The 24,279-nt window shown below is 32.9% G+C and overlaps 4 protein-coding genes across 8 annotated transcripts; 3 read left to right on the top strand and 1 right to left on the bottom strand.

Annotated features, from left to right (window-relative positions):
* The first annotated feature begins 2,172 nt into the window (after positions 1–2,172).
* On the top strand, positions 2,173–3,733 carry LOC106758808 (RING-H2 finger protein ATL74). The gene has a single exon (XM_014641798.2). It carries the CDS (start codon positions 2,866–2,868, stop codon positions 3,400–3,402), a length of 537 nt encoding a protein of 178 aa, XP_014497284.1. The 5' UTR covers positions 2,173–2,865; the 3' UTR covers positions 3,403–3,733.
* A 3,124-nt stretch (positions 3,734–6,857) lies between these two features.
* LOC106759044 lies at positions 6,858–8,359 on the top strand. 4 transcript variants are annotated; one of them, XM_022779525.1, is made up of 3 exons: positions 6,858–7,249; positions 7,386–7,455; positions 8,221–8,359. In XM_022779525.1, exons 1-3 carry the CDS (start codon positions 6,923–6,925, stop codon positions 8,253–8,255), a joined length of 432 nt encoding a protein of 143 aa, XP_022635246.1. In that variant the 5' UTR covers positions 6,858–6,922; the 3' UTR covers positions 8,256–8,359. The 4 variants fall into 4 exon arrangements, with proteins under 4 accessions (XP_022635246.1, XP_022635245.1, XP_022635244.1 ...); XM_022779524.1 differs by having other exon boundaries at positions 8,216–8,359; XM_022779523.1 differs by having other exon boundaries at positions 7,386–7,550; positions 8,216–8,357.
* A 5,276-nt stretch (positions 8,360–13,635) lies between these two features.
* On the bottom strand, positions 13,636–14,530 carry LOC106758361 (ethylene-responsive transcription factor RAP2-2-like). The gene has a single exon (XM_014641292.2). It carries the CDS (start codon positions 14,101–14,103, stop codon positions 13,636–13,638), a length of 468 nt encoding a protein of 155 aa, XP_014496778.1. The 5' UTR covers positions 14,104–14,530.
* Positions 14,531–17,362: 2,832 nt separating this feature from the next.
* Positions 17,363–22,617, top strand: LOC106759533 (probable serine/threonine-protein kinase PBL1). 2 transcript variants are annotated; one of them, XM_014642744.2, is made up of 6 exons: positions 17,363–17,597; positions 19,447–19,759; positions 19,799–20,114; positions 20,652–20,909; positions 21,509–21,628; positions 21,775–22,617. In XM_014642744.2, the coding sequence occupies exons 2-6, from the start codon at positions 19,488–19,490 to the stop codon at positions 22,408–22,410; spliced, it is 1,602 nt and encodes a 533-aa protein (XP_014498230.1). In that variant the 5' UTR covers positions 17,363–17,597; positions 19,447–19,487; the 3' UTR covers positions 22,411–22,617. The 2 variants fall into 2 exon arrangements, with proteins under 2 accessions (XP_014498230.1, XP_014498229.1); XM_014642743.2 differs by having other exon boundaries at positions 19,447–20,114.
* The last annotated feature ends 1,662 nt before the right edge of the window (positions 22,618–24,279 follow it).

Genomic DNA, 24,279 nt, shown 5'->3' with positions numbered 1-24,279 from the left:
TGGCCCTCAAAGTCGCCATTTCTACTCGCATTGCTTCCATCCTCCTCTACATCTCCTGCATAAGTACCAACGCGTCTTGTGATGCCATCTTATGGTCTTGCTAGGGTGTCTTCAAACAAAAATTCTTCGACCCCACGGTGGGCACCAAAATGTTTCGGTAGGATTGAGATCCCTAACCCAAACCATTCAAAGTTGTCCGCTACATCATCCAATTGTGTTGTTCTCTCTCTTCTCCTTGTCCTAGCCGTAGGGGAGGATGCTTACAAAAGAAACTCTGACGCTTAAGTCAGTGGCTTTGTGTAATAATCTTGTAATAAAGATTACTAATTAGAGTTTATTATTTGCCTTTTTCTGTCAGACAAATATTTATACATGTTACAATAAGCTTATCATTAAGTCTGACTCATTAATCACCAATAAATAATATTATTTCTAATAGTTGTCAATAAATGACAATTATTTTCATTAACTTCCCATTGACTGCTTAGATTAATTTTCAGACCGATAAATCGTTTCCTTATAAGATGGTCAATGGTATGATCCTTTGGCTGACCGTACACTTTCATTTTTAAATCGAATTTTTGCAAACTAATATTAAAAAGAAAAGAAAGGGATGCAACAACAACAATGAGTAGACTAATTCCTTCTCTTGTAGTGATATTAATGTTAGTTTACTTAGCGGCTATGTTTACTTGAGCTGTAACTCTCCGCAATATTCCATACTCTGACCATGCCCAATTGTGGTGCTTAGATTAACTCGTGGAATGCTAAATTAGTAGCCATATTAATTACACTGATTGACTTCGAACAAGTAAGATTAGGTACTAAATAAATGAAACTATTAATTAAACTCTCTCAATAATTAATTTTATTTTTCACTTGTGACAGTAATGCTGCCACGAAAATTCCATCGTAAATGGTGCCATAAATTTGATGTTTGATTTTGAGGGTCCAACGCAATCCTGATCCGACATGCCACGCATTACCTCTTTTTTTGGCATACAAATCGATGAATATAATTCAATTCAATTTATGCAACGTTTTATTATTTATCACCTCTTATTCTGTGATCAACTCCATTTCTTGTTGCCTCTTATTTCTTCTGAACCAAAAAAAAAAAAAACTTTAAATAATTTATGCAAATAGACAAAAAGAATTCGATGTGTATAATTATAAAATTTGGATCCATCCGACAAGTTGAACGATATTTACTTAATTTCTCTAATCCCAATTATTCCGCAAGTCTCTCTCAAGCTTTAACCTTTTATACAAAAATTTACCAATTTCTTTTATATTTAAAATCAAACTTACACGTTATAATGTTAATAAATAAATAAATCAACAGAAATCTGTTGATTCATATACAAATTACTAATATTGTGTCAACCTTGGGAATATAAAAGTAAAGTATACTTTTATTTTAATCTTGTTAATATAATTACTATTTTTGAATTAACCCATTAGAAAATTACAGTTGTTTGGCTTCAAGCACGAAGTGGTAAAAGTAAAAGTAATTAATTTTTCCTTAATAGGAGGATGTAATTAATTTTTATAGAGAGGGATACGAGGAGATTTTACTATGTGGTGTCCCATCAGAGATCGACGTCAAAAGGTGCAACAAAATACCACAGTTTGGTGCAGGCCATGATAAGGTAGCTGCTGCAAACTGCGAAGAGGGTTATTGAAGGTAGACAGACAGATATTTTGAACGTTGTGCTTTCTTTTTGTATCTTTATCTCTATTTTGATTCTCATCTGCTATGTCTGATGTCAAAAGCAAACCAGAGCCAAATCACACACTGGCAACGAAATTTCCACTACTATAGCAAATGAAAGTCACACTCAAATTTTGGGACTATCTCATATTGCATTGGTCCATACCCAACACTACAGATTCACCCAAGTTTAACCGATTGCATTGGATTCGCTTACCAACCTTCTTAGTATTATTATTCTACACAGGTTAGGTTTAATCGTAATTAGGTTTGTAAATTAACCACCTGTGAGTACCCGACCCCACTGTATCCTTAAATTACTCACATATTCCCATTTCCATACGTGAGTTAATTGCTCTGTATCTCTGACAACTCAGGCTTTAGCTTTTGATTCCTTTTAAGTCCAACAACTCACCATGCCCCACTTCCTATAAATTTCCCTTTATGCACCACAAATTCATCCCAATACAAAAGATTAAAACTTCCATTATATATTCTCTCAGGGCCACTCCTACCTCTTCAATATGTGTGTTATAAATGTAAAAAGTTGTACTAATTTAACCCTTAGTCTTAGTTTCAGTATGTAGTTGTGTTAATTAGCCAGACAAAAATTGTTGCTGGCATATGTAGCCTTGTGTCAGATTCATATAAGAGTTTTTTTGTGAAACCAAAAGTATATGGCTAGAATAGGAGCTATATATATATATATACATATACGTGAACTTATAGGTAAAAAAAAAAAGAGTGTATAGTCCAATGTTCTCTGCAATCTGGAACCTGTTTTGCACTTTGCTTTTGTTGTGTTTCATAAGGACCATGCATCTCTGTGGAAAGAGTTGAGCTGGGAATCAAGCAGCAAAACGGTCCCCAGTTCAGATAACAACCACCAAAACAAAATTTCACCCTTTCATTTTCCTTATCCCATCACCCCCAAAAGAAAAAGCTAGCGATTCTCCAATTCAGCCCCTTCTTCCGTGTCCTTCACTATTCCCAAATCCTCACAACAAAACTCCAGAGCTCACACATAACCCAAAAATCTCCCACCCCCATACAACCCCATCAAGATTTTCAACACAAAGTCTAAAACTTTTCACAAAATTTACGAGACCCGCTTGATTTTTTTTCTGTTCGGGGTGAGCCATCGATCAATCATGACGCAGCGGCGGTTTCTGGACACGGAGCTGAGCATGCCACCGTCGAACGGCAACAACACGCACGACACGTTCATCAGCGACGCCAACTTCGACACCAACATGGTGATCATTCTGGCGGCTCTGCTGTGCGCTCTGATATGCGCGCTGGGGCTGAACTCCATCGCGCGGTGTGCGCTGCGGTGCGGGCGGCGCTTCGGCGACGAGACAGAGGAGCAGGCTGCGGCGCGCCTTGCCGGAACCGGGCTAAAGCGGCGTGAGCTCAGCCGCATCCCGGTGGCGGTGTACGGTGCCTCCGGCGAGACTATCCCGGCGACAGAGTGCCCCATATGCCTCGGGGAGTTCGAGAAAGGGGACAGGGTTCGAATGCTGCCCAAGTGCAACCACGGATTCCACGTGCACTGCATTGACACGTGGCTCCTCTCCCACTCCTCCTGTCCCAACTGCCGCCACTCCCTCCTCGAGAAACCCACAGCGCCGGAAAGTGGGTCCCGCCGTAGGAGCGACGTCGTGGTGTTGGTGGAGCCGCCGAGTTGAAAGACAATAATATCGTGAAAAAGTTTTGGTGAATGGAGGTTGAGAAATTTAATGTTAGTTGTTAGAGTAGTTATTAGTTGGTTATTAATAAATTTGAAGTGATCATCCTTACACACGTTTATTTTTATCTTCTTTTTTTTTAAATTAAAACATATGTTAATGTTTGTGCTGTGTATATTAGTATGTTGGATTGGAAACAAAAAAAGATCTTGAAAATGTGCACAATCTCAGTGGTTTTTTATTTTATTCGTGAGCACTACTATGCCATTGATAGATTATATGCTAAAGTCATTTGAGTAATTATTAGGGTTGATCTAGTGTTGGATTTAAAGAGTTTTATAAATTAAAGCTATTTAGAGTGCATTAGTTGAAAGGAGTTTAATAAAGATTAATAAAGAGTGTTTTTAGAAGGTGTTCCAAAAATGAAATGGAAGAAGATATATGCAAGAGTAAGACTACTACACTTCATATCAATGTTCTTTTTCTTCTTTTTGGGATTACTTGTATATAGTTATTGCTTTTTTCCTTATACTTTGGTTTATTTATGAATTATTTTTATCTATAAATTGTTTTTACTAATTTTGTCTATTTTCTTATAATCGATATGTTCTTATAAATCCTTCAAATCCTAATTTCCCTTCGCTAAAAATCTTCTAACTTGAGTGGATTGAACTATTTTAATCAAAACATCAACTTTTATCCAAAATTAAATTTTTAAAAAATCTAATTTTACCCTGCCTAAATCATTTTTTTCAAAATTTTCTAAATATTTTATTTCTGAACTCTTAAAATCATCTCAAACATTTCAATAGGAAAAGAGAACTCTAGCATTTTAGACAGAAGAAAACTAATAAAATTATCAACTTTTAATTTTAAACAAATAGAAAGACTTAATCTGTTAATAAAACTTCATAAACAAAATTTGTACATAGATATCAATCTAAAAATTCAAATAAAATTTGTGTTTAAGATTAATAGTTGGTTTAAAGGTACTACTTTTACGAAAATTATGTTGACTTTATTCAAAATGATTCTAGTTAGGAGTGGGAATTAATGAATAAAGATGCAGTATAATTTAAGTTTGATTCGAGAAAATGACAAAAACAAACTTTTAAGTTTAATTAATTTGTTTGGAAAAGAAAACTTTATTATTTAAGTTTAACTTATCTAAAAAAAATATTTTTCTTAAATCTTATCCATAACTTGATTACTCATATAACCAGTAATGTCTTGAATTATGTTTAAATGTATTAGTTTAATAGTTAAGTAATATTTTTTTTTAAGATAAAACTACATTACTTAGTGCTACTCCTTTTCCTTAACTAAAATTAACATTTTTACTATAACACGCATAAAATCAATTAATAGCTACCTTCTGATAGCTAAGTTTATAAAACTCGAATTGGACCCATTTATTTAATCAAAATAAATTATATATTTAAAATTATTTATTACATAAACTAAATATCTCTTATAGCCAACATTTGATAAATTTATTTAAAGTAATTTGCTTATAATTCAATACATTTACATAATAATTATAAAGTTCTAGTAGCTAGAAGATTGCATTGAAAATGAATTGAAGTAGCAATTTTCAATTTAGCTATACATAGCTATCACGTGAACCAAAATGATGTTGCTACATGTTATCTTTGCTGGGGCCAACTTCGTGATATAGTTTTCGGACAAGTTATTTCTTAAATTAATATTAATATAGTCAAAGTGCCGTAGATAAATGTGTCTCTAGAATGTTGCAAATCATAAATTGAAGAAAAATTATGAATAAAATAGTATTCAATCGTGTTTGGAAAGGAAAAAAATATAAATTTGTTAGAAGTGTTACGGTGATAAGACTAATTTATAATATATAAGTAGGTACATACCTCACATTATAAGTCAATTTTGTGGGGTTGGGTTAAGTTTAAAGTTCACTTCTGATTGTTGAGATTGAGTTAGATTTAAAGTTCATTTCTTAATCATATTTGTATGAAAAAAGAGTAGTATAAAAATTAGAGCTGTCAGAATGGGTCACAACCCACGGGCCAACCCGGCTCGCCACTGGTTCAGACCGGGTTGGGTTTGAAAAAATTGTAATTTTTTTATGCGGATCAGATTTTAATCCGGCTAATTTAAACCCGGCTCATATGGGCCGAATCCGTGATGGGCCAGGTTGGCCCGCCAACCCACCTACCTAATTTTATTTTATTAAAATTTAATTTTATAAAAAAATATTTATTATTTTTTTTGCTTGAAAAAATTATTTAAGTTCTATATTTTCAAAATTAATTAAGCATGAGAGTGAAATTTGGGAGTGAAATTTGTTTAGATTTAAATTATAGAAAGTTTGTAATTTTTTTATTTTAAAAAAATTGTAATTAAGTGGACTAGTGAGCCCACCCGTTATCCAGTAACCTGTGATGAGTTGAGGCAGACTCGAATTTTTCTGGATCGCTAATAAATGAGCCGGATTGAGTTGACTCACTAAGTGACCAACTCATGGTGGATCAGACCGCAGATTATCTGTTTTAACAGCTTTAATAAAAATGGATAATCTTTATTGAAATATTTGCATCCGATTGGATATAAAAACTTGAATAGGTGAATAAACAAAAGCTTGGATGTTAGTAAATGTCGTGTTGGATTGTGGAATGCACATGGAAGTGTGATACATTTACCCATAAACTAGCCATATTAGGTATCATATAACACTGCCACCTTGCAATTATTTGCTACTATATGTCATTTTAACTTACCCAAATCTTTTTCCATGCCCACCTAAGTTTGCATCAACCTAATACTTTAAACCTATTCAATAAAATATTACTTCCCTATATCTAAAGATCTTAACATTGATTTAAAATAGAGAAGAAACAAAACTTATTAATGTTCTTTTTAAGATGAAATCTTGCCAAAATTATGGTATGTGTTAAAATAATAATTTGAGTCTTTTTTATTAGGAAGGACATTCTTAATCTAGAAATAGAAACTAATTTCCTTCATTTAACATCCTCAAAATAATTACTACTAACTGCGCCCCTTCGTTAACAAAAAAGAAATTAAAATATTTTTTCTCACTGTCACTGCAGAAAAAAATTAAAATATTTATTCCATGAAGCATTTCAAATGTTTTGAAAATTTTATTTCGAAACATTGTTACGAGAAACTCGTTATAAATTGTATAAATTATATTCTGAAAAGTGTTTTTTGAAAATTTTATTCGAAGAAAGCTTATTATAAAATGTATTTTATATATGTTCTATTAAAATTGTTTAAAAAAATTTGTTTCAGAAATTCTGTTCTGAAAATTTTATTCCAAAAATTTCAAAAACTTGTTTTAAAACATTTTCAAAATAAATAATTTAAACATCCTTAAAAAAATAAAATAATTATTTCAAAAAAAAAAAAATCATTTATTCCTTGTAACTCATTTGAAACCTGAAAGCCACCAACGGCTCCTTTGAAACCAAACATAGGGTTACTGTTTCTCTGTTATAGTACTTCCTTTCCACTGTGGTTGGGAATGCTATCAGAGAGACGACGACAAGAACAACAGCAACAATCATGGAGACTCCAAGTCACTGCCAAAGCCAACAACTTCAACTTCCGATTCAGATTCGCCGCTGCAACTTACAAACCCACTTGGAATTTCTCCTTCTTCCGCCTCTCCATTCTCCTCAAGCTTCCTAAATTCGCCTTAAAATTCGCTTCACACCCCACACAACCACCACACCGACCAGGATTCTTCGCTACCAAATTCATGAAAATTGTCCACAAACTTCGACCCAGATTGCCCAGAAAGAAGGAATCAAATGTTTCGTATCCAAAACTTAACCATGTTACTTATCAGGTATATTAATACACTATTAGAGATCGTGTACTGATGTAATCTTTACGGTCGATAGCAAGGTTGAATTTTTCTTTTGAATTTCACTACCTAGTGATAAGGATTGGGACTAATTCTGTTGAGTTCGCTATGCTTGCAGGAGCCACATCGTGTTGGGTTTTGGGTTACGGGGATTCTAGCATGTGTGGGTCGATCTATCAGCAAGAGTGGTGAGAGGGGAATGGTGATGCTTGGTTCTGTGGGGTATTTGTTGCTTCTGTTCTGGAAAATGAAGATAGTGAATTTAGTAGCATTCTTAGTGGTGGTGGGAACGATATTTTATTACTTGTTTTTTAATTTTGATTGTAATTATTGTTATTGGGAGTACATGGGAAGGTCATGGAATAAAATGGTTAATCTCTGGTAGATATGTTTCGTGTTCATGAGGAAGCTTTTAAGGTTGTCTTCACAGATCTGATGTTCTTTTTACAGAATATATGGAATTCTAACTATCTCTTTTCCTTGCAATTTCAAGCTTTTAAGGCATGTATTGTTCTTGGTGTATCTGTTCATTCTCAACCTATGTTTTAAGGTTTGTCTCTTTAAAAGACATAAGAAAGTAAAGAAGAGAAGAGTATTTCCACTCATTTTTCATGAAAATGTGATTTAATTTAAATGTCATTTTAGTGAATAGGTCATATCTGCTTCCATTACTGTATCTGCTTCTTTCCATTTTATCAGCACTTATCTGTGTAAAATATAGCTGATTAAGCTGTGTTTGTGCAGCTTCCCAAGCATGCTGATACTGCTACATAAGTGTTTGTGGGTTATAATTGTTGTTAGTTTATTGAAAATTTCGTTTCACAGTAAGAGAATTGATAAATTTTCTAGATTAATTGCTTAACATAATTAAATTATTGAAATGACAAAGAAAGTTGTTATATATCAGTGAAAGTTGAAATTTTTCTCATGAATGCTATGATTTTGCAGGGCAGAGAATTTCAGCTGCAGAGGATCCAAATTCCATTAATTATGTTTGTTTTATTTAGGTGAACAGTGTATATTCATAGCATGGAATCTCTTTTAGAAAGGACGTTTGACGTGGTAAATCACATCTCGCAGTAGTTATACTTTCTGTGTTTTTTTTATTGATTTGACTGAATTTTCATTTTCTATAAAAGGAATTTATAATGAACAAGTAAATAATTCCTTCGTCATTATAAAGGTCTTCTTTTCCTTTTCTATTTTGGAAAGATAACAAATCAAATGTTTACACATTTATTGTATATATTCTAATTTAATTTTTTTACCATATTTATTTCCAAATAAATGAAATTATTTTTACTATCCTTCGAGTCTTTTTTTTTTCATTTATCTTTTTTCTCTTATCCACCTTCTTTTTAATATATTCATTCATTCTCCACAAATTAAACAAAACATTAGTTTCTAACAAAATTAGTTTTTTTTTTTAAAAAAAAAAAGTAGTAGAATTTGTTTATTTATGCCTCAAATTATTGTGAAAGGTTAAACTGAAGAAATTAATGAAACATAAATCATGTGCTAAAGGGTTTTATTATTGGTAAGAGATATTTCATTATTCCCAAATTCAGTATGAGAATGAAATTTCAAAGCACATTATAAATTGTTTCTTTAATTGGTTTAATATATATATATATATATATATATATATATATATATATATATATATAATAAAAGTTATTGATATATTTTGTTTTTGCATGTCACCTTATGTATATGTGATTCTTTTAGGAAGATTTCTTATCGAATTCTTTTACTTCAACTCCTATAGAAAACAAAATAAATGTCAAAATAAGTTTGCGTTGTGTAATACTTTTTTGCAATCCCAACAACACAAAAAAAAAATGCTAATAATATGTATATGATGTACATAACATAAAGTAGTAATAAAATGAAACTCATTTACATTTACTTAACATATATTAAAAGAATAAAATAATTATAAAAATATTAATTTTTGTATTTTTTTAAGAAAAAAATAAGAAAAGATAATAATGCAAAAAATTTGTGTGTAAAAAAATATTTTTCGATAATATTATGCTGTGAGAGACATTTTTGTTAATATGAATAAGATTAACCCAACAAGGTTTACATAGCAATGAGGGGGTGGCAAAAGCATATCTGAGTATGTCATTGTAGATGAACATGGTTTTCTTTTGGATGCCCAACGTGATTTTATTTTTTCTTTCATTTTCCCTCGCTTTGTGAAAACAAAAATAAAAAGGATTAATATTGCAACTTTTTCTTCTAACACTTCCATAACTGCTAATTGCACCTCGTTAGCATCCCAGGGATTCAAATACCTTCCATAATGCACCACAGTATCTCTGCAGCTGCTGCGGTCACCAACTACACCTTCATCTTCCATAGCTATTGCATTCTTTGAGACGAGGACAAAGAGAATTTTGTTCTAAAATGCTCGTTATAGAAAACATTTTATATGTTCAGAAAAATTTATTCCAAAAATCTTGTTATGGAATATATTTCATATGTTCTACAAAGTTTTTTCCGAAAACTTATTTTAAAAAACTCGTTTTAGGAGGTATTATATTCCTTTTGGAAAATGTGTGTTCAAAAATTTTATTCCCACAAACTTGTTCTGAAATACATTTTATGTGTCTCGAAAATTATATTATGAAAATCCTATTTCAAAAATCATGCTCTACAAATTCCAGAAAATTTGTTTTAGAAGATTTATGAAACAAGTAATCCGGAAGTGGCCTTTATGAAAGATAAAATGGTCATTTTAAAAAGATTATTGGAGTTTAAGTATAAATTATTTGGGTGCTGGAAAAAAAAGTCTTTTTTTTATTTATGAGAAATTAGACATTAAGGTTTTTTCTTTCACATTTTAAATAGACTTTCAAACATGTTAGACTATATGTATATGTTAGATGAAGTTTTTATTTTTTGTTTTGAGTGCAAAATCAAATGTCCACTTAAAATAATTTTTTTATCTTGATATTCTGATATAGTTTTTTTTGTGCTGAGGTAAATTGTTTGTTAATTAATCGAAGATACTTGTTAAAGGTGTTTTTAGTTTATTCAAGTTTGATTGGTTAAAATGGTTAATGCTATAATAAAAACGTAATTAATGTCTCAACAACCATATCTTTGATCTATATACCTAATTTTCTTCATGGTTTTTTTTATTAGAGTTTACTTAATTACGGTCAAGTTCCTTTTAAACCTTATTATTGACATATTTATGTTAATTAAAAGTTTAGTTGATTTTAATCATAATTGATCGATTTTCTCCTGCCGTGTGTGATTGGTTGCACTATTGTGGTTGGCATACACCAATCAATACATATAGTACATAGGACCCTAAGCCTTAAGCGTGTGTGGAGACTAGAAGCCAAATGGGTTTTTTGTCACTCAAATGCTCCTTTGGAAATATAATCATTGGTGATGGTTGAGTGTTTCACCTCGTGAACAACATTGATGCCTCGCAAATCGTGTTGTTAGCATTAACATCGACTCCATAACGTCATGTTCCTTTAACTATTGGATGGTGTTTGATCTCACAGTCTTGATGGCACCATGTGTCCCTTGGATTTTCTATAAATAAGGACTAGGTGATCCCATCAATTTCCCCTCTTCTATTCGCGCAACCCTTCTTGGACTACATTCGTTAAGGTGGAAAGACATCAGTCCCACTTGATAGCGGTTTCTTTGGGATTGATCTATGGATGGGAGAGAAGTTTTCCTTCCATCTTAACTCTAATGAGAATGAGTTAGCAAAAAAACCCTTTTGAAGTTTATGCATTAGTTGCCATGATGGAGTTAAGTTTGTGTGCGGTTGTTTTATGCTAGTAGGTAACTCTTGGAATGGATCGATTAGAGAGTGTACGATTAGAGAAGAACTTGGCGGACTCTTGAATGGATCTTGCATTGACTCTTAAGGCCAACGATGTCCTTACTACCCAATTGGAAGAGGTTAAGTCCGCTCATGCCAAGTGCTCAAAAAAAGAGAATGATTGGATTATCATGGGTGTTGCCTTGGTAAAAAAAAAGAAAAGAATTTGCTAGTGGAGACTCGCGGACTACAAAGATAGGTTAATGACCTTCTTTTGTCTCAACAAACTTATCAGAAGGATTAGGAAAAAAAGTACAAGTCCTTAGTCACGAAATTTGATGAAACCGAGTGGCAAGTCATCGTGCAACACGAAGTCAGTTTCCACAAGGGGAAGCTTATTCGTATTCGGGATATTTTTGAAGATGAAGATGTTGTTGAAGAAGTTGTTGAAGGTGAAGTGCTCCTGCATCCAACCAATCAGGAAGAGGCCGCTTAAGACACCCTTAACCCTCTAGATTCTTTAGGCTTATTTTCATTTTCTTTTTGTTAACAGTTGATTGATGGATTTGTAGGTTGATCTGATATGATCAGTATAGATAGACCTTTTGTAAGTCAGTCGTTACTAGATTGATCCCCACACTTGTATAACTTTTAAAGGAATGTAAATTCACTTAGTAAAACTTCACAAACTTGTCTTTTTAATCCATTAGATTGTGTTTGCCTCAATCAATCTAAATGAATTTTCCTTTAATGTGATTGGGTTCATGAAATGAATTCATTCTTGACTTAACCAATTTAACATGAGGTTCGATAAGGGTTCTTTTAGAATTTATCCTTAACTGATCAGTTGAATGATGTAGTAAGAGTTTATTCAAACTTGTTCTTAATTGATAGTGTGCTAGGCAGAGGTTCATTCGATGAACTCTTCCTTAACCATTTTTAATGGTGAATATTTTGTTAAGGATTCATTTATAACTCTTCCTTAACCGATCGTATGTACTCAGATAACATGAGTTCTTTTAAAACTCGCCCTTCATCGATCGATTGATTGGTGCGACAAGGGTTTATTGGATGAACTCTTCCTTAACCGTTCAGTGGTATTTACTTTATATGATAAGAAAACATGAAGACAAGTGCTTGTTAAAGAACATAATTAACGTTTATACAATTAACTTAATAAACCTAATCTTGTTAAAAATATTTAATAAAAATATTTGTATAACATTTATATACAAATTAAATCTAGTTTTAGTATAGGGAGGGATAAAATTAAAACTAAATTAAGACAATATAAAAATACAACAATCAACGTGAGATTGATACAATGACATGTGGCATAAGAGTGACACATGACATTGCCACTATCAGGTTACACATTGACACGTGACACGGTATCAATTTCATGATAATTTTCTTTAAAACGTATAATAATTAAAAAATATTAAAAAAACATAAACTGACACCCTATTTAATGGTGTTAATATTGATAGAAATGAACTCACAGTTTCTTACTTTTTATGCATAAATATCTCAAGTAATGGCTCTACTTGATTGGAGGGATTTAACTGTTTAAAAGCATTAATGAAAATATATTGACTTTGTTCGTTTCAAAGTATTTGAAGGCGATGATTTTCAATTATTTGTGGATAATATTGTTTTAATCAAAGATTATATAAAGAGATTTGGAGTGATTTTAATTTAAATCTCGCTTTTGCCTTTCAATAATTTTAATAATTTCAACTTTCACAACAATTGAAATGATAATAAACATAAATAATAAAATAAATTTATAATAAATATTAACATTAAAAAAATTATATTTCAATAAAAAAAATTACACTTTACTTAATAAAATATCATTTCAGTTTCTTTTATTAGTTTTATTTTTTCTACTATTTCAAATATTTTTTTACTAATAAATGTTATTTATGAATAACATTTTATATTACTAAAAATAATTTGATAATCTTTATTTTCTATTTATTAAAACATTTTATTTATGATCAAATTTTATCCAAACTCTACTTTTAAATTTATTTTCCATCATTTTCAAATCTCTTATAAAAAAACAAGGTTTAATACCTATTTTGGTCTCTTCTTTGCGAAGGTTTGTTTAAAGTGGTCCCTCTCTTTTTTTCAAAAGTTCACTTAAGTCCTATCTTTTGCAAAAACTGTTCAAAGTGGTCCTTTTTGCTAACGGCGTTAACTTTCTTAACGGCACAACTGCCAGGTGGCTAATATTTGCTGAGGTGTAACGTTTTGGCTGTGCTGGCACTGTTGTGTGTTTTAAAAAAAAATAATTAATTGTGACGTGGAATTTAATAAAATTAGGTTTAAATTAAAAATTGGATTTGGGGTTAATTGGGGGTAATTAATTAAAAATCCCATTAAGAACCTTAATTGTTTCTGGAAATCTAAAATGGAAAAATCCCCCAATCTGAATCCTAAGATTTTGGTTAAAATAAAAATTGAAATTGGGATAATTAAGTAAATGATTTTGGTCAGATGCAAATTTGGGTAAAATCTGCGATTTTGATTGGGATTTTCTGGCAATTGGTTTTAAGGTTCATCTTTATTGGGATTTTCTGGCACAGGGCGAATCGTTATTGCGAAGGGTCACATTATTAGTCGAAGGCAGAGATCTGAGCCCATTTCCACTACCGGGGAAGGAACCCATGTCAGCAAACTGATTAACTAGGGGTTTCTGTTCCACCAGATCCATAGGCCAACGAAGGTCGTTCTGATTGTTCCCAGCATTGAACTTATGAACATTGGGTTGAACAATCTTCCGATTTCCCAGTGGATTTAACTTGGAACGTTTCACGGAAGCTTCTTCAGGGAAATTCACCTTGGCTTTATTGCCACGAATCCTCCGTGCCTCAGCATCATAAGCTCTTGCTGCTTCTTCAGCAGTGTTGAAGGTTCCAAGCCAGACACGAACGCCCTTTCTTGGGTCCCTGATTTCAGCTGCCCATTTCCCCCAAGGACGTTGACGAATTCCCCTATATTGATTCTTCCTCTTTCTCTCTGCAATCATCATCTTCTACCATCATCTTCAACCTCATCAATTTTTCTTAACTCATCATCTCCTAACACACACCTCCACCCTTCTTCTTTTTTATCTGTAACCAACCCAAACACCACTACCCGTTTCTTCCAACACCTTTCAATTTATCCCCATCAATCCTCCATAACACCGAAACACAACCAAACAGAGAAGGACTCACCAATTTCCAACCTCCACCGAAAATCAAACCAAGCTATCCAAATTTCATTCCACTGCAAAACCTGATTTCGAAATCATATGGAGGCTAATCCAGAAGTCCAAAAATTTTGTGTGCATAGTCATACGAAAGGGTGGCTATGGAGGAAAGAGTCATACGAAAGGGTGGTTATGGAGGGATCTCGCCTTCAGCTGCCAGAGGTCACCGGAGATGTGCTCCACCTCCTAATGTTAGGGTTAAATTAATTTTCCCAATTTTTACTCCAAATTTTCCCAATCACGCAAATCCCTAATTCATTTTGTAATATAATCCTAATTCATTTTTTAATTTAACCCTAACAACATACATTTACATGTCACAATATTTTTTTTTTAAAACATATAACAATGCCACATCAGCACATGTTAGACACCTGGCAGGTCTGCCGTTAGTGAACTTAATGCCGTTACCAAAAAGGATCACTTTGAACAGTTTTTGCGAAAACTAGGACTTAAGTGAACTTTTGAAAAAAGGAGGGATCACTTTGAACAAACCCTCCAAAGAGAGACCAAAATAGGTATTAAACCAAAAAAACAGCATACACTTTCTCAAATGTATTTAATTCCTCTCTCTCAAATTCATAAATCCCTTAAAATTTAAAATAAATGAGTTGGTATATAAGATGTTAAAAGTTATATTTAAATGATAATGATTGACTATTTATTGTTATTTGCATTCTTTTTCTATTATTTTAAATTAAATTTAGATGTTATATTTTAAAATAAAATTAAACGGTATTTAACTTTTACAAGAGTTAAATAATTTCATTGGAAATCATTAATTTGTTTTATTTATTATTTTCCTTTTAAGGTGGTCAAACGTTGGTCCATTTTTCCCGATAACACGAAACAACAAAAGGCTAGTTGTTGAGTTGAGCACTTGGGCGTCCGAGTGGGACCCACATCTCTATTTGATAATTGAAATGAATCAGAAAATCGACGCCACGCGTACTTGGCGCGTGGAAAGACAAACATGTTGATGTCAGGTGGGACCCACGAGACCTTCTCAACCGTTGCTCTGAGTGCTGCGTTCGAATCGGACGGCCAAAATACGGAGTCAAAGACCTATCATGATGGCTCTCTTTGACCAACACATGCCCTTTTTAAATTATTGTTAGAAAATGAAATTTAAAAATTTCGCTACTTTGACCGGGCTGTCACCCTCAATCAAGATGAACTTCGTTGAAAGTCGTGGAGCACTTTGAAAGTACGCAATTGCCCATGGGCCCACCCCTTTTTTATTTTTTTTGTTTCGACTTTTTCCTTGGAGTTTGAAAATGGAAATACCCAACAGATCCCTTGGTCCCACCACAAAGATTATTCTTTACCATGCTAAAATTTCACCACACCAAAATAAGAACTTTAATCACTTTGAAGAAAAAAACAACACTAATTTTCATGATTGTATTTCTCAAACAACGACTTTGTAATTAAATGGAATCTTTTCAATTAACTTATTTATAATATTATTTATATCATATATCATATATATATATATATATATATATATATAAATATATATATATATATATATATATATATATATATAAAGGTTTTTTATACAGATAAATCTTCACATAATATTGTCGATTTTAAATTAAATTTTTTGTAATTTACTTTTAGTATTGCTACAAAACATATCTTATTAAATATTTTATTTATATATAATTTTATATTCATATCTTAGTTTATTTAAAATTTAGAACTGCCAAAAATAGGTCACAATCCGCATATCAATCAAATTTATCAAGATTCGAACCGGATTGAGTTTGAAAAAATTATTTTTTATGCGGATCAAATTTTAACTTGACTTATTTAAATCTAACTTATCTGGATTGAACCCGTGTGTGGGCTGGATTGGCTCATCAATCCACCTACCTAATTTTATTTTATTAAAATTTAATTTTAATTTTATAAAAAATATTTATTATTTTTTTTCTTGAAAAAATTATTTAAGTTTCCTATTTTTAAAACTAATTAAACACTCCATGTTAGAAGTGAAATTTGTTTAGATTTGAATTATAAAAAACTTGTAAATTTTTTATTTTAAAAAATTATAATTAAGTGAACCAATCCGTTTATTCACCAATCCGTGGTGGGTCAAATTTTTCCTGACTCGTTAATAAATGAGTCGGGTTGGGTTAACTCACTAAGTGAGCAATCTGTAGTGGACTGGACCAGGTCGAACTGGGTGGCCCGTTTTGATAACACTACTAGTATTAGATTTTGTTTGTATTCTAACAATATATTTAAATTTTTCATAAATATATTCTATTTAGATTGAAATATGGTCAAACATTATATAATGAAATTTAATTATTTACTTTTTATAAGTTTAACTCTAATACTCTAATTCAAATAAATGGTTGAGTGAAAATTTAAATAAATGGAGATACCAAAAATTGAATTCATGGTTGAGTTAAAACTAAATAAGTGGAACTAAAACTTTAAAATATTTGTTAAAGACAAAAAATAGTTAGATTTTTTAGTTGAAATGAGGAGCTTTAGAAAAGGAAAATATATGTTTAGCATTTTAATAGAAGAAACTTTGATTTTGTATATAGAGATGATTGAGTGAAAAGATGAATAAATGGAGATTAAAAAATGATATAATTTAATTTTATGAATAATATTAGTGATGAAATTAAAGTGAAAGTTGCGTTGTTTGGTAGAATTAATACTTTATACGAAAAGGAAAGTTCCCTTTGAAAGGAAGAAGTTATGGAAACATATTTTTTAATATGTCTATAAATGCATGGGCGGTCAAAGCAAGAATTGTTAAAAAAGTCGAATTAATGAAAATTCAAAAGCATCTAATGGTAGTTTGCAAGGAAGGGACATAAAAGGCAATTTCAGAGGCAAAAAATAGAAGGAATTAAAAATGGAAGAAAAGAAAAAGGTGAGGGGCAAAGTTGGGAAAAAAAGGGAAAAAGGAAAAACACATCTTTTGTTTGTGTTTAATGAAAATATTATTTTAATGAGTTAATTAAATCTGGTTTTGGTTAGGTTTGACCACTGCTCATTGGGTTCCAATTTTTCTATCTTTTTCTCTCTCTACAATTCTAAATATTCCTCTAATCTCTTTCTCTCTCCTCTACTTTTCCTTCTCTCTCTAAAATCTTCACTTCTCAGCTTTTCCAATCTGCTTTCTTTGACTGGACAAGGGGGTTTTCGTCGACGAATCAAAACCACAAAAAGTTCAGATTTTTACCCATTTCGCTGCCCCTGGATCGCTTCACTCTGAGTTGCATGAGCTGCCATTTCTCGCAAAGGTTCGTTAAATTTTCATTCTTTGCTTTCGATTCGAGTAATTTCGCCGTTTTCGGGGATGAAACTTTGCTTCGGAGTTTCATTTTTTGCCGGTTTTTTTTTATCTGGGTTTTTTTTTTTTTTTTTTACTTTGATTTATACGTTAGTTTGTTGTTCATTTTCTTCTTGATTTTTCTATTTTTGTTTTATTTGGAAAATTTGTTGGAGGAGATCAAACTTGGCGGCTTGGATTTTTTTTCCTTGATATTGTGGAAAGAAATGGGATAAAAATGGGTTTGTCTGATTCTTTTTGTTTTTTGTGTTATGGATCTGAATTGCTTTTCACTTAGTTGAATAGATGGAGCTTGTTAGTATTTTGCAATTGGGTAGTTCTGTTTATTTAATGGAGCATTTGGTCTATTTACATTTTTGTTTCTTCAGCACTTCTGAAAATTGGGGAGTGAGATGGGGGAAAATTGAAGTAAATTTACCATACTATATTATGGAAATGTGATGGACACAAGTTAGATGTAAGGCTTATAAGGTGACTGGTTAACAGATTGGTGATAATTGTAGTTTTTCGCTTTCAATTTATGGTGGTTGGTGCGTATGTGATTGTGGTAGTCTTAAGAATAGGCGACTCTTAGGAGTAGGGAGTGAAAGAGAAATGAAAATGAAAATCAGGAGTAAAGTTAAAACATGTTTTATTGTCTTAATGTTGTCACTGGAAAAATATAATTCAGAAAATTTAAACAGTGAATAGCTATTTTGGTGCATTAAAGATTCTCAATGTTTATATAGCTCTGAAGTATCTGATCCGGTCCCCTGACCAAAGATCACCATTCTAGGACCAAATTGACGTTTCCGAATTTTTTTGAGGGTCAAATTTGATGTAAACGTTGATACACAGATATTAGTAGTAATGGTAGTTGGAATCGCTTGAATTGTGATTCGATCATGGTAGTTGGAATCACGTGAGCTGTGTTTCAATCCGAGTCCTCACTTCATTGATACAGATCACATGGACTTTCCTTATGTTACTGAAATTTCCTACCAATTGCTGGAACGATAGGACTATCAATTTTTCTGTGTTCTCAATGGTGTGAATGTCTATGGGACATGGCGCCATGACTTTCCTTATGTTACTGGATGAAGGTATGGTGTGTGCGTGGGACCAGATTCTCGTCGGTGCAGAGGCCTGCGAGATGTCTTCCAAAGTAGTTCTCAGTCATGCTCAGATGCAAGGGTGCAATGGACCAATGATCAGAGGGTATGGGCCCTGTGGGTGATCCATTGATGACAAATCTCTGATGGGAGAATGCTTTCACATTGACAATTTGGGAGGGGGAGTGGATTAGATATGAATAATACAAAGTATCTGAGGACAGAGAGTCAGAGTACTTTCTGAAAATAAATTATTGTTTGTAATGCAGTTAGCCAGTTTCTATCAATTAATGTTGATGGAGATAGAATTATGAAAAGAATCCTATAATTAATGCACATAGAAAATGAATACAAAGTAGTTTAATTATGTAATAGTGTTTTTGTTATTTTTAATTATTAGAATATGATGATTATTCATGAACCTTACGATCATGACAGGTTCTGATTCATGATTTGATAGCCATGGTTAGGCATAAATTAGGAGAAAAATATGACAAACAAATGCTTCAGCATTTTCCCTTTCTTGTTTCCTTCCAAACGTAACTCTACCAAGGGATCTATATCAATGAGAATTCAAATTCATACTATGTTTTGAAATCACGCCGTTGCATTACTTGTGAATTGTCAAATTGTGGTTTGAGGAACTGCACAATATTTGTTTTAGATATTATTTTTTTATTTATGCAGCTTTAATTTTTGTTTTTGCAGGCATAAAGAGTTCTCTACAACAACCAAGTTCTGTAAAAAGAATGGGGTGTTTCACTGTATTGAAGAGCAAGAAGAAAAAGTCTGATCCTATTACATATGTTAAACGTGTAAGCCATAATGAGCATGTGCCTACAGTGCTACCTGAACCTCAAACTCGTACTCGCTCGCTCCAGTCTGCTCCTCCTAGTTTTAAGACCAGAGTGAAACCCATTCAACCTATTAGTAAAGTCAATAGCAACAGAACAAGAACATTATCTGCTCCATCAACTCTTGATGCCGCAGAACAAGATGCTTTGGCCTCAATTGAGTATGAGGAACAAGAAGAGTCTAAACACCGAACTGGATCAATGATGGAGCGTTCATCTAGCCCACAACCCTTACCACTTCCATCCCCACAGGGTGGTGCTGTATTGAAGGCTATTGGCAGCTTTAAGTCAGTTACAGCTAGTGGTCCTCTATCTGCTTCTGGACCTTTGCCACTTCCACCTACCGGTTCACTTCGGAATTTTCTGTATGATGAAATTGCCACTGCTTGTCACAATTTCTCTTCTGATAGATGCATGTCAGAATGTCTTTCATCCACCATATATAAGGCTTCTTTTGGTGATGATGTTTCAAGTTCAAAGAAGTTTGAAGCCACTGTCACACGACTTCACCCATCATCTCAGGTACTTTTCTCCACACTACGGTACCTAAGTTTCATTTTTTGATATTATGTGTGCTAATTGCTGATTGGGTCATATAATATCGGACACTTCTATCACCAAATATACAGAAATAATGCCTTGTTATCTTAGAATAGGCAAAATCCAATGCTTTGTGTATTTGAGATATACTGTAAGCCTTGTATTGTGTTAAGTTGAATTTAACCCATACACACGTCAGAGGTATTAGTATGGACACGAGTGATTTCAATAACCTTTTCAATATCTTTTTTCCGTTTAACTTGTTATTAAACAGGGTCTCATCATCATAGTTCATCTTGTTATCCTCCTCTTATGTCTCCCTACATAAGAGAGTGCTTAACCATAGCAAATCAAAGCTTGAAATTGTTATGAATTACGTATTAAATATCTGCTGATTGAAACTTAATTATCCCTTATTGGTAGCATTGTGTTATTTTTGTCTCTCATTTTTGGACATTAAAGAATTTTAATAACCTGAGAACTTTCTAAAGTGGTCTAAAAGTATCCGTCTTCTTTCAGGGCTTGAAGGAATTCATAAATGAAGTTAATACTCTTGCATCCTTGCAACATCCAAACCTCTGCAAATTGCTAGGATTTCATGCTCGAGAGAGTTCAGAACATAGAATGTTGGTTTATGAGAGGCTATACCATGGAAGCTTGGATCGCTTATTGTATGGGAGATCTGATGGGCCATTAATAGATTGGAATACAAGAATGAAAATTGCTATATGTGCTGCACAAGGTTTAACTTTCTTGCATGAAGAAGGGCCATTTCAGGTACAAAAACAATAATAATAGTCTTATTCTACTAGGCAAGGTTGAATATGTGTGTGTGTATTATATACATTGTCATTGGATTCCACCTAAACAAAGTCTTAGGAATATTATTCATTCAGGTTTCTTTAATAGTTTCTTACGATATGCTTGGTCTCCTTTACCCCTTTTCACAAATGCAATATGTTCAACGAGTGCCTCTAGTGTCTTTCTTTGTGTGTCTCCAAACAATCTTAACTGAATTTCAGTTTTCTTTTTGTCAATATGTGCAGCACCACTATTTTCTTGTATATAATAATTCCACATCTATGCTCTTATTATATGCATCCATCTTGGCATACTACTACTACGACGCTTTTTTTGGCCGTTAGAAGTCTAGCATTATCAACATCATTGGCTATAGTTGGTTATATGACATTAAAATAAAACTTCAATTTGGATCATATATATGTCTTTCCCATTTGCGTGTGGAGTTTAGATTTCATCAAGCTTTTGTTTTTCATAATTTGGAGTAAATGATTTGAAGGATGCTATTATTATTATTACAGCTAAGTATACACCATTTTTTTAATCTTCGCTGACATACTTCTTTCTGCCTGCAGGCAATGTATAATGAATTCTCAACAGCCAACATACAGATTGACAAAGATTTCAGTGCAAAGCTTTCAGGATATGGTTGTGTTGGACATATTCCCGAGGAAGAGATTTCAAGCAGTTCATCTGTAAGTTCTTCATGTCATGAGTGTTTTGTGTTGTTCTAAGTTCTAACCATCAGTGTTGATTATATTTTTTAATCATTCTCTACTTATTTTTTTGTGAATATATGTTGTCATTCGTGATATTCATGAATTTATTTGTTATTGTCCAGGCTGTTGGAAACCTATCAATGGAGACACTAGAGAAAGGAATGCTCACCCCAAAGAGCAACGTATGGAGCTTTGGAATATTTCTTCTGGAGCTACTTACAGGAAGAAAGAATCTTGATAGCCGTCACCCAAAGGAAGAGAGGAATTTAGTGAAGTGGAGCCGGCCCTTCCTAGCCGACAACTACCGTCTGTCGTTGATCATGGATCCTCAACTCAAGGGTCGATTTCCTTCTAAAGCAGCAAGAACAATAGCTGACATTGCACAAAGATGCCTTCAAAAGGAGCCATCAGAGAGACCTACCATGAGAACTGTTGTTGAGCATCTGAAGATGATACAGGATTTGAAATACTCATGCAGGTTCCCTCTGCAAGAGCCAGCAACGAACTCTGGAAAACATATGTCAAGATCACCAAGTCTGAATGGCATCATCTGCCCAGTACCAAGGTTGAATTTCTCACCATCACCACCATCTGGGGTTCCAGCAGTAGCTGTTTCACCTCCAAGATGGTCTGGTGGAGTGCCCCTTCTACCACCTCGTGCATGTTCTTCCAGTCTCTCTCTGGAGGAACTTGATAGGCAGGAAAGCCGCAAGTCATCATCCTCAGCCTCTAGAAGGGCTAGTGTTGAAGGATTTTGATTGTGTATAATGTTCATTTTTTATTTATTATTTTTTTTGGTGTGATTCAACACAAATTTATAGGAGATAAAGATGTGGTTCTTCCACCTTTTAATCCCTCAGTTTGATGCCGAGAGGATGTTCTTTTGTAGATAGTGCAAAGGTTGGTTGAGTGGGTTCAATTAGTTACCCCCATTTATATGAAAAATTATATGCTCTTTTACCATTTTTCTCCTCTCTCAAAATCTATGCCTATGCTTCTCAATATGCTTTATCTCTTATACAACAACATACTATAATATTTGCTCATGCACAAAAACTAGAAAGTTTTTATCACTTGCTTTTCGAAAAGTATTTTATAACATTACAGAACCCTAATACTAATTTATGGAATGCCATAAATTAATCACATTCTAGAATTTAGTTTCTAAAATAATTAAAATTTATTGCATTTCAAAATTTAACTTTTGGAAGTTTATAAAATCTGAATAAAATTTATAATACAATTAGTTTAGGCTTTTATTGTAATAACTCATAAATAAGGTTTAGATTTGTCTAGAGGCTAATGGCTAAACTAATCTACACTATTGAACACTAGAGCATTAATTCAAAGACATGGTTTTTCATGTTAGTAAGATCGTTGGGGAGTAGTATCTTAGTCAAAATAGATGGTTGTACTAGAGAATGTGATAGGAGTAAAGTGTTCCTTATATCCGATAAGTCTAATTTTCGAGGTCGAAAATTTTTGTTGTAGGGGAGAATGTAATAACCTATAAATAAGGATTTAGGACTTGTAAGGGTATTAAGATGCTGAAATCCTATTTTAAAATAAAATGCATATCAAAAACATATAAATTAGAAGCTTTCTAAAACACACTCGGTCCATTTGCTTGGAAACTCATATCTCTCTAAACTCTGTACTTCAAAAACCTTCTCCTCCATCTCTCTAAATTTCTATCTCACTAACCTTGTTGCTCCACAATCAAAGAGTGCTTAAATCATCTTGGAGTTGTGGGCTTCAATCCAACCGATCAGTTTATGAATCCTGCACTGGTAAGTGGTTCTCTTCCTTCTTTCTCGACAAATTGGTCCTTGAACATGCAATTGAGCTGTTGCATGTTCCTAGCAATCCTCATCTTTAATTCTTAGCTTAAATTAGGTTCTAAGCACTTTCCCTGTCACAAATTTGTGGGCTGTAGGTTTCCATAGAACTCTTGCAAGACACAAGTTCAATCGGAATTTTGATTAAGTCGTACAACTAATTGAAGGTAAGGGAAGCTTGGGTGTTTCTTGTTCTGTTTTTGGAAATTGGGATTTTGCATGAATTGGGTATTTAGCTTGGGGATAGTTTTTCAAAATATACATGTATGAAGCTAATTTAGTGAAATAAGGGTATATGAATTGTGAATTGTGTGCCTGTGAAATTGATTGAATCTATGACATTAATAATCTTAAATAAATTGATGTTGAGTAGTTGGATATTTTTGATCTCTGTTAAGCTGTTATTAGATAGGTACATAAGCAAAAATATGAGATTTAAAGTCAAATTAGAGGAACTAGGGTAGTTGGATTTTGAATTTGGTAACCCAGGCGGTTTTGGTCAAATGTGACTTATTAGAAGCCCTAAAAGTGGTAAAAATAGTGTCTAACTGGTAGAGTTAGATTTGGGTATATAAGTTGATGAAATTGAAGAATTTAAGTGTAGATTGATGTGAAATCACTAGAGAATTGGTTTAGGAAGTGTTAGAGTTGATTAGGCAAGTTAGATTCATTATATAGATCGAGTTTTGAGTGCTAGAACTTTACCAAAAGGCCTAAAACGAAACTTAGGGGTGTGAGTTCTTCCAAATCTGCACAATCTGCAGAAAATTCTGCAGAATCCACGCCTGG

This window comes from Vigna radiata, chromosome 4 (genome assembly GCF_000741045.1).
Source record: "Vigna radiata var. radiata cultivar VC1973A chromosome 4, Vradiata_ver6, whole genome shotgun sequence".
Taxonomy (NCBI): domain Eukaryota; kingdom Viridiplantae; phylum Streptophyta; class Magnoliopsida; order Fabales; family Fabaceae; genus Vigna; species Vigna radiata.
This window is presented reverse-complemented; position numbering and strand designations above follow the sequence as displayed.

What these genes read in the sequence shown, in the direction of transcription:
- LOC106758361 (XM_014641292.2), bottom strand. Translation starts at nt 14,103, where the DNA reads ATGATGATTGCAGAGAGAAAGAGGAAGAATCAATATAGGGGAATTCGT.
- LOC106758808 (XM_014641798.2), top strand. Translation starts at nt 2,866, where the DNA reads ATGACGCAGCGGCGGTTTCTGGACACGGAGCTGAGCATGCCACCGTCG.
- LOC106759044 (XM_014642056.2), top strand. Translation starts at nt 6,923, where the DNA reads ATGCTATCAGAGAGACGACGACAAGAACAACAGCAACAATCATGGAGA. An exon ending in TTAACCATGTTACTTATCAG is followed by an intron (nt 7,250 to 7,385) that starts GTATATTAATAC and finishes CTATGCTTGCAG; the next exon opens with GAGCCACATCGTGTTGGGTT.
- LOC106759533 (XM_014642743.2), top strand. Translation starts at nt 19,488, where the DNA reads ATGGGGTGTTTCACTGTATTGAAGAGCAAGAAGAAAAAGTCTGATCCT. An exon ending in GACTTCACCCATCATCTCAG is followed by an intron (nt 20,115 to 20,651) that starts GTACTTTTCTCC and finishes GTCTTCTTTCAG; the next exon opens with GGCTTGAAGGAATTCATAAA. An exon ending in ATGAAGAAGGGCCATTTCAG is followed by an intron (nt 20,910 to 21,508) that starts GTACAAAAACAA and finishes TTCTGCCTGCAG; the next exon opens with GCAATGTATAATGAATTCTC.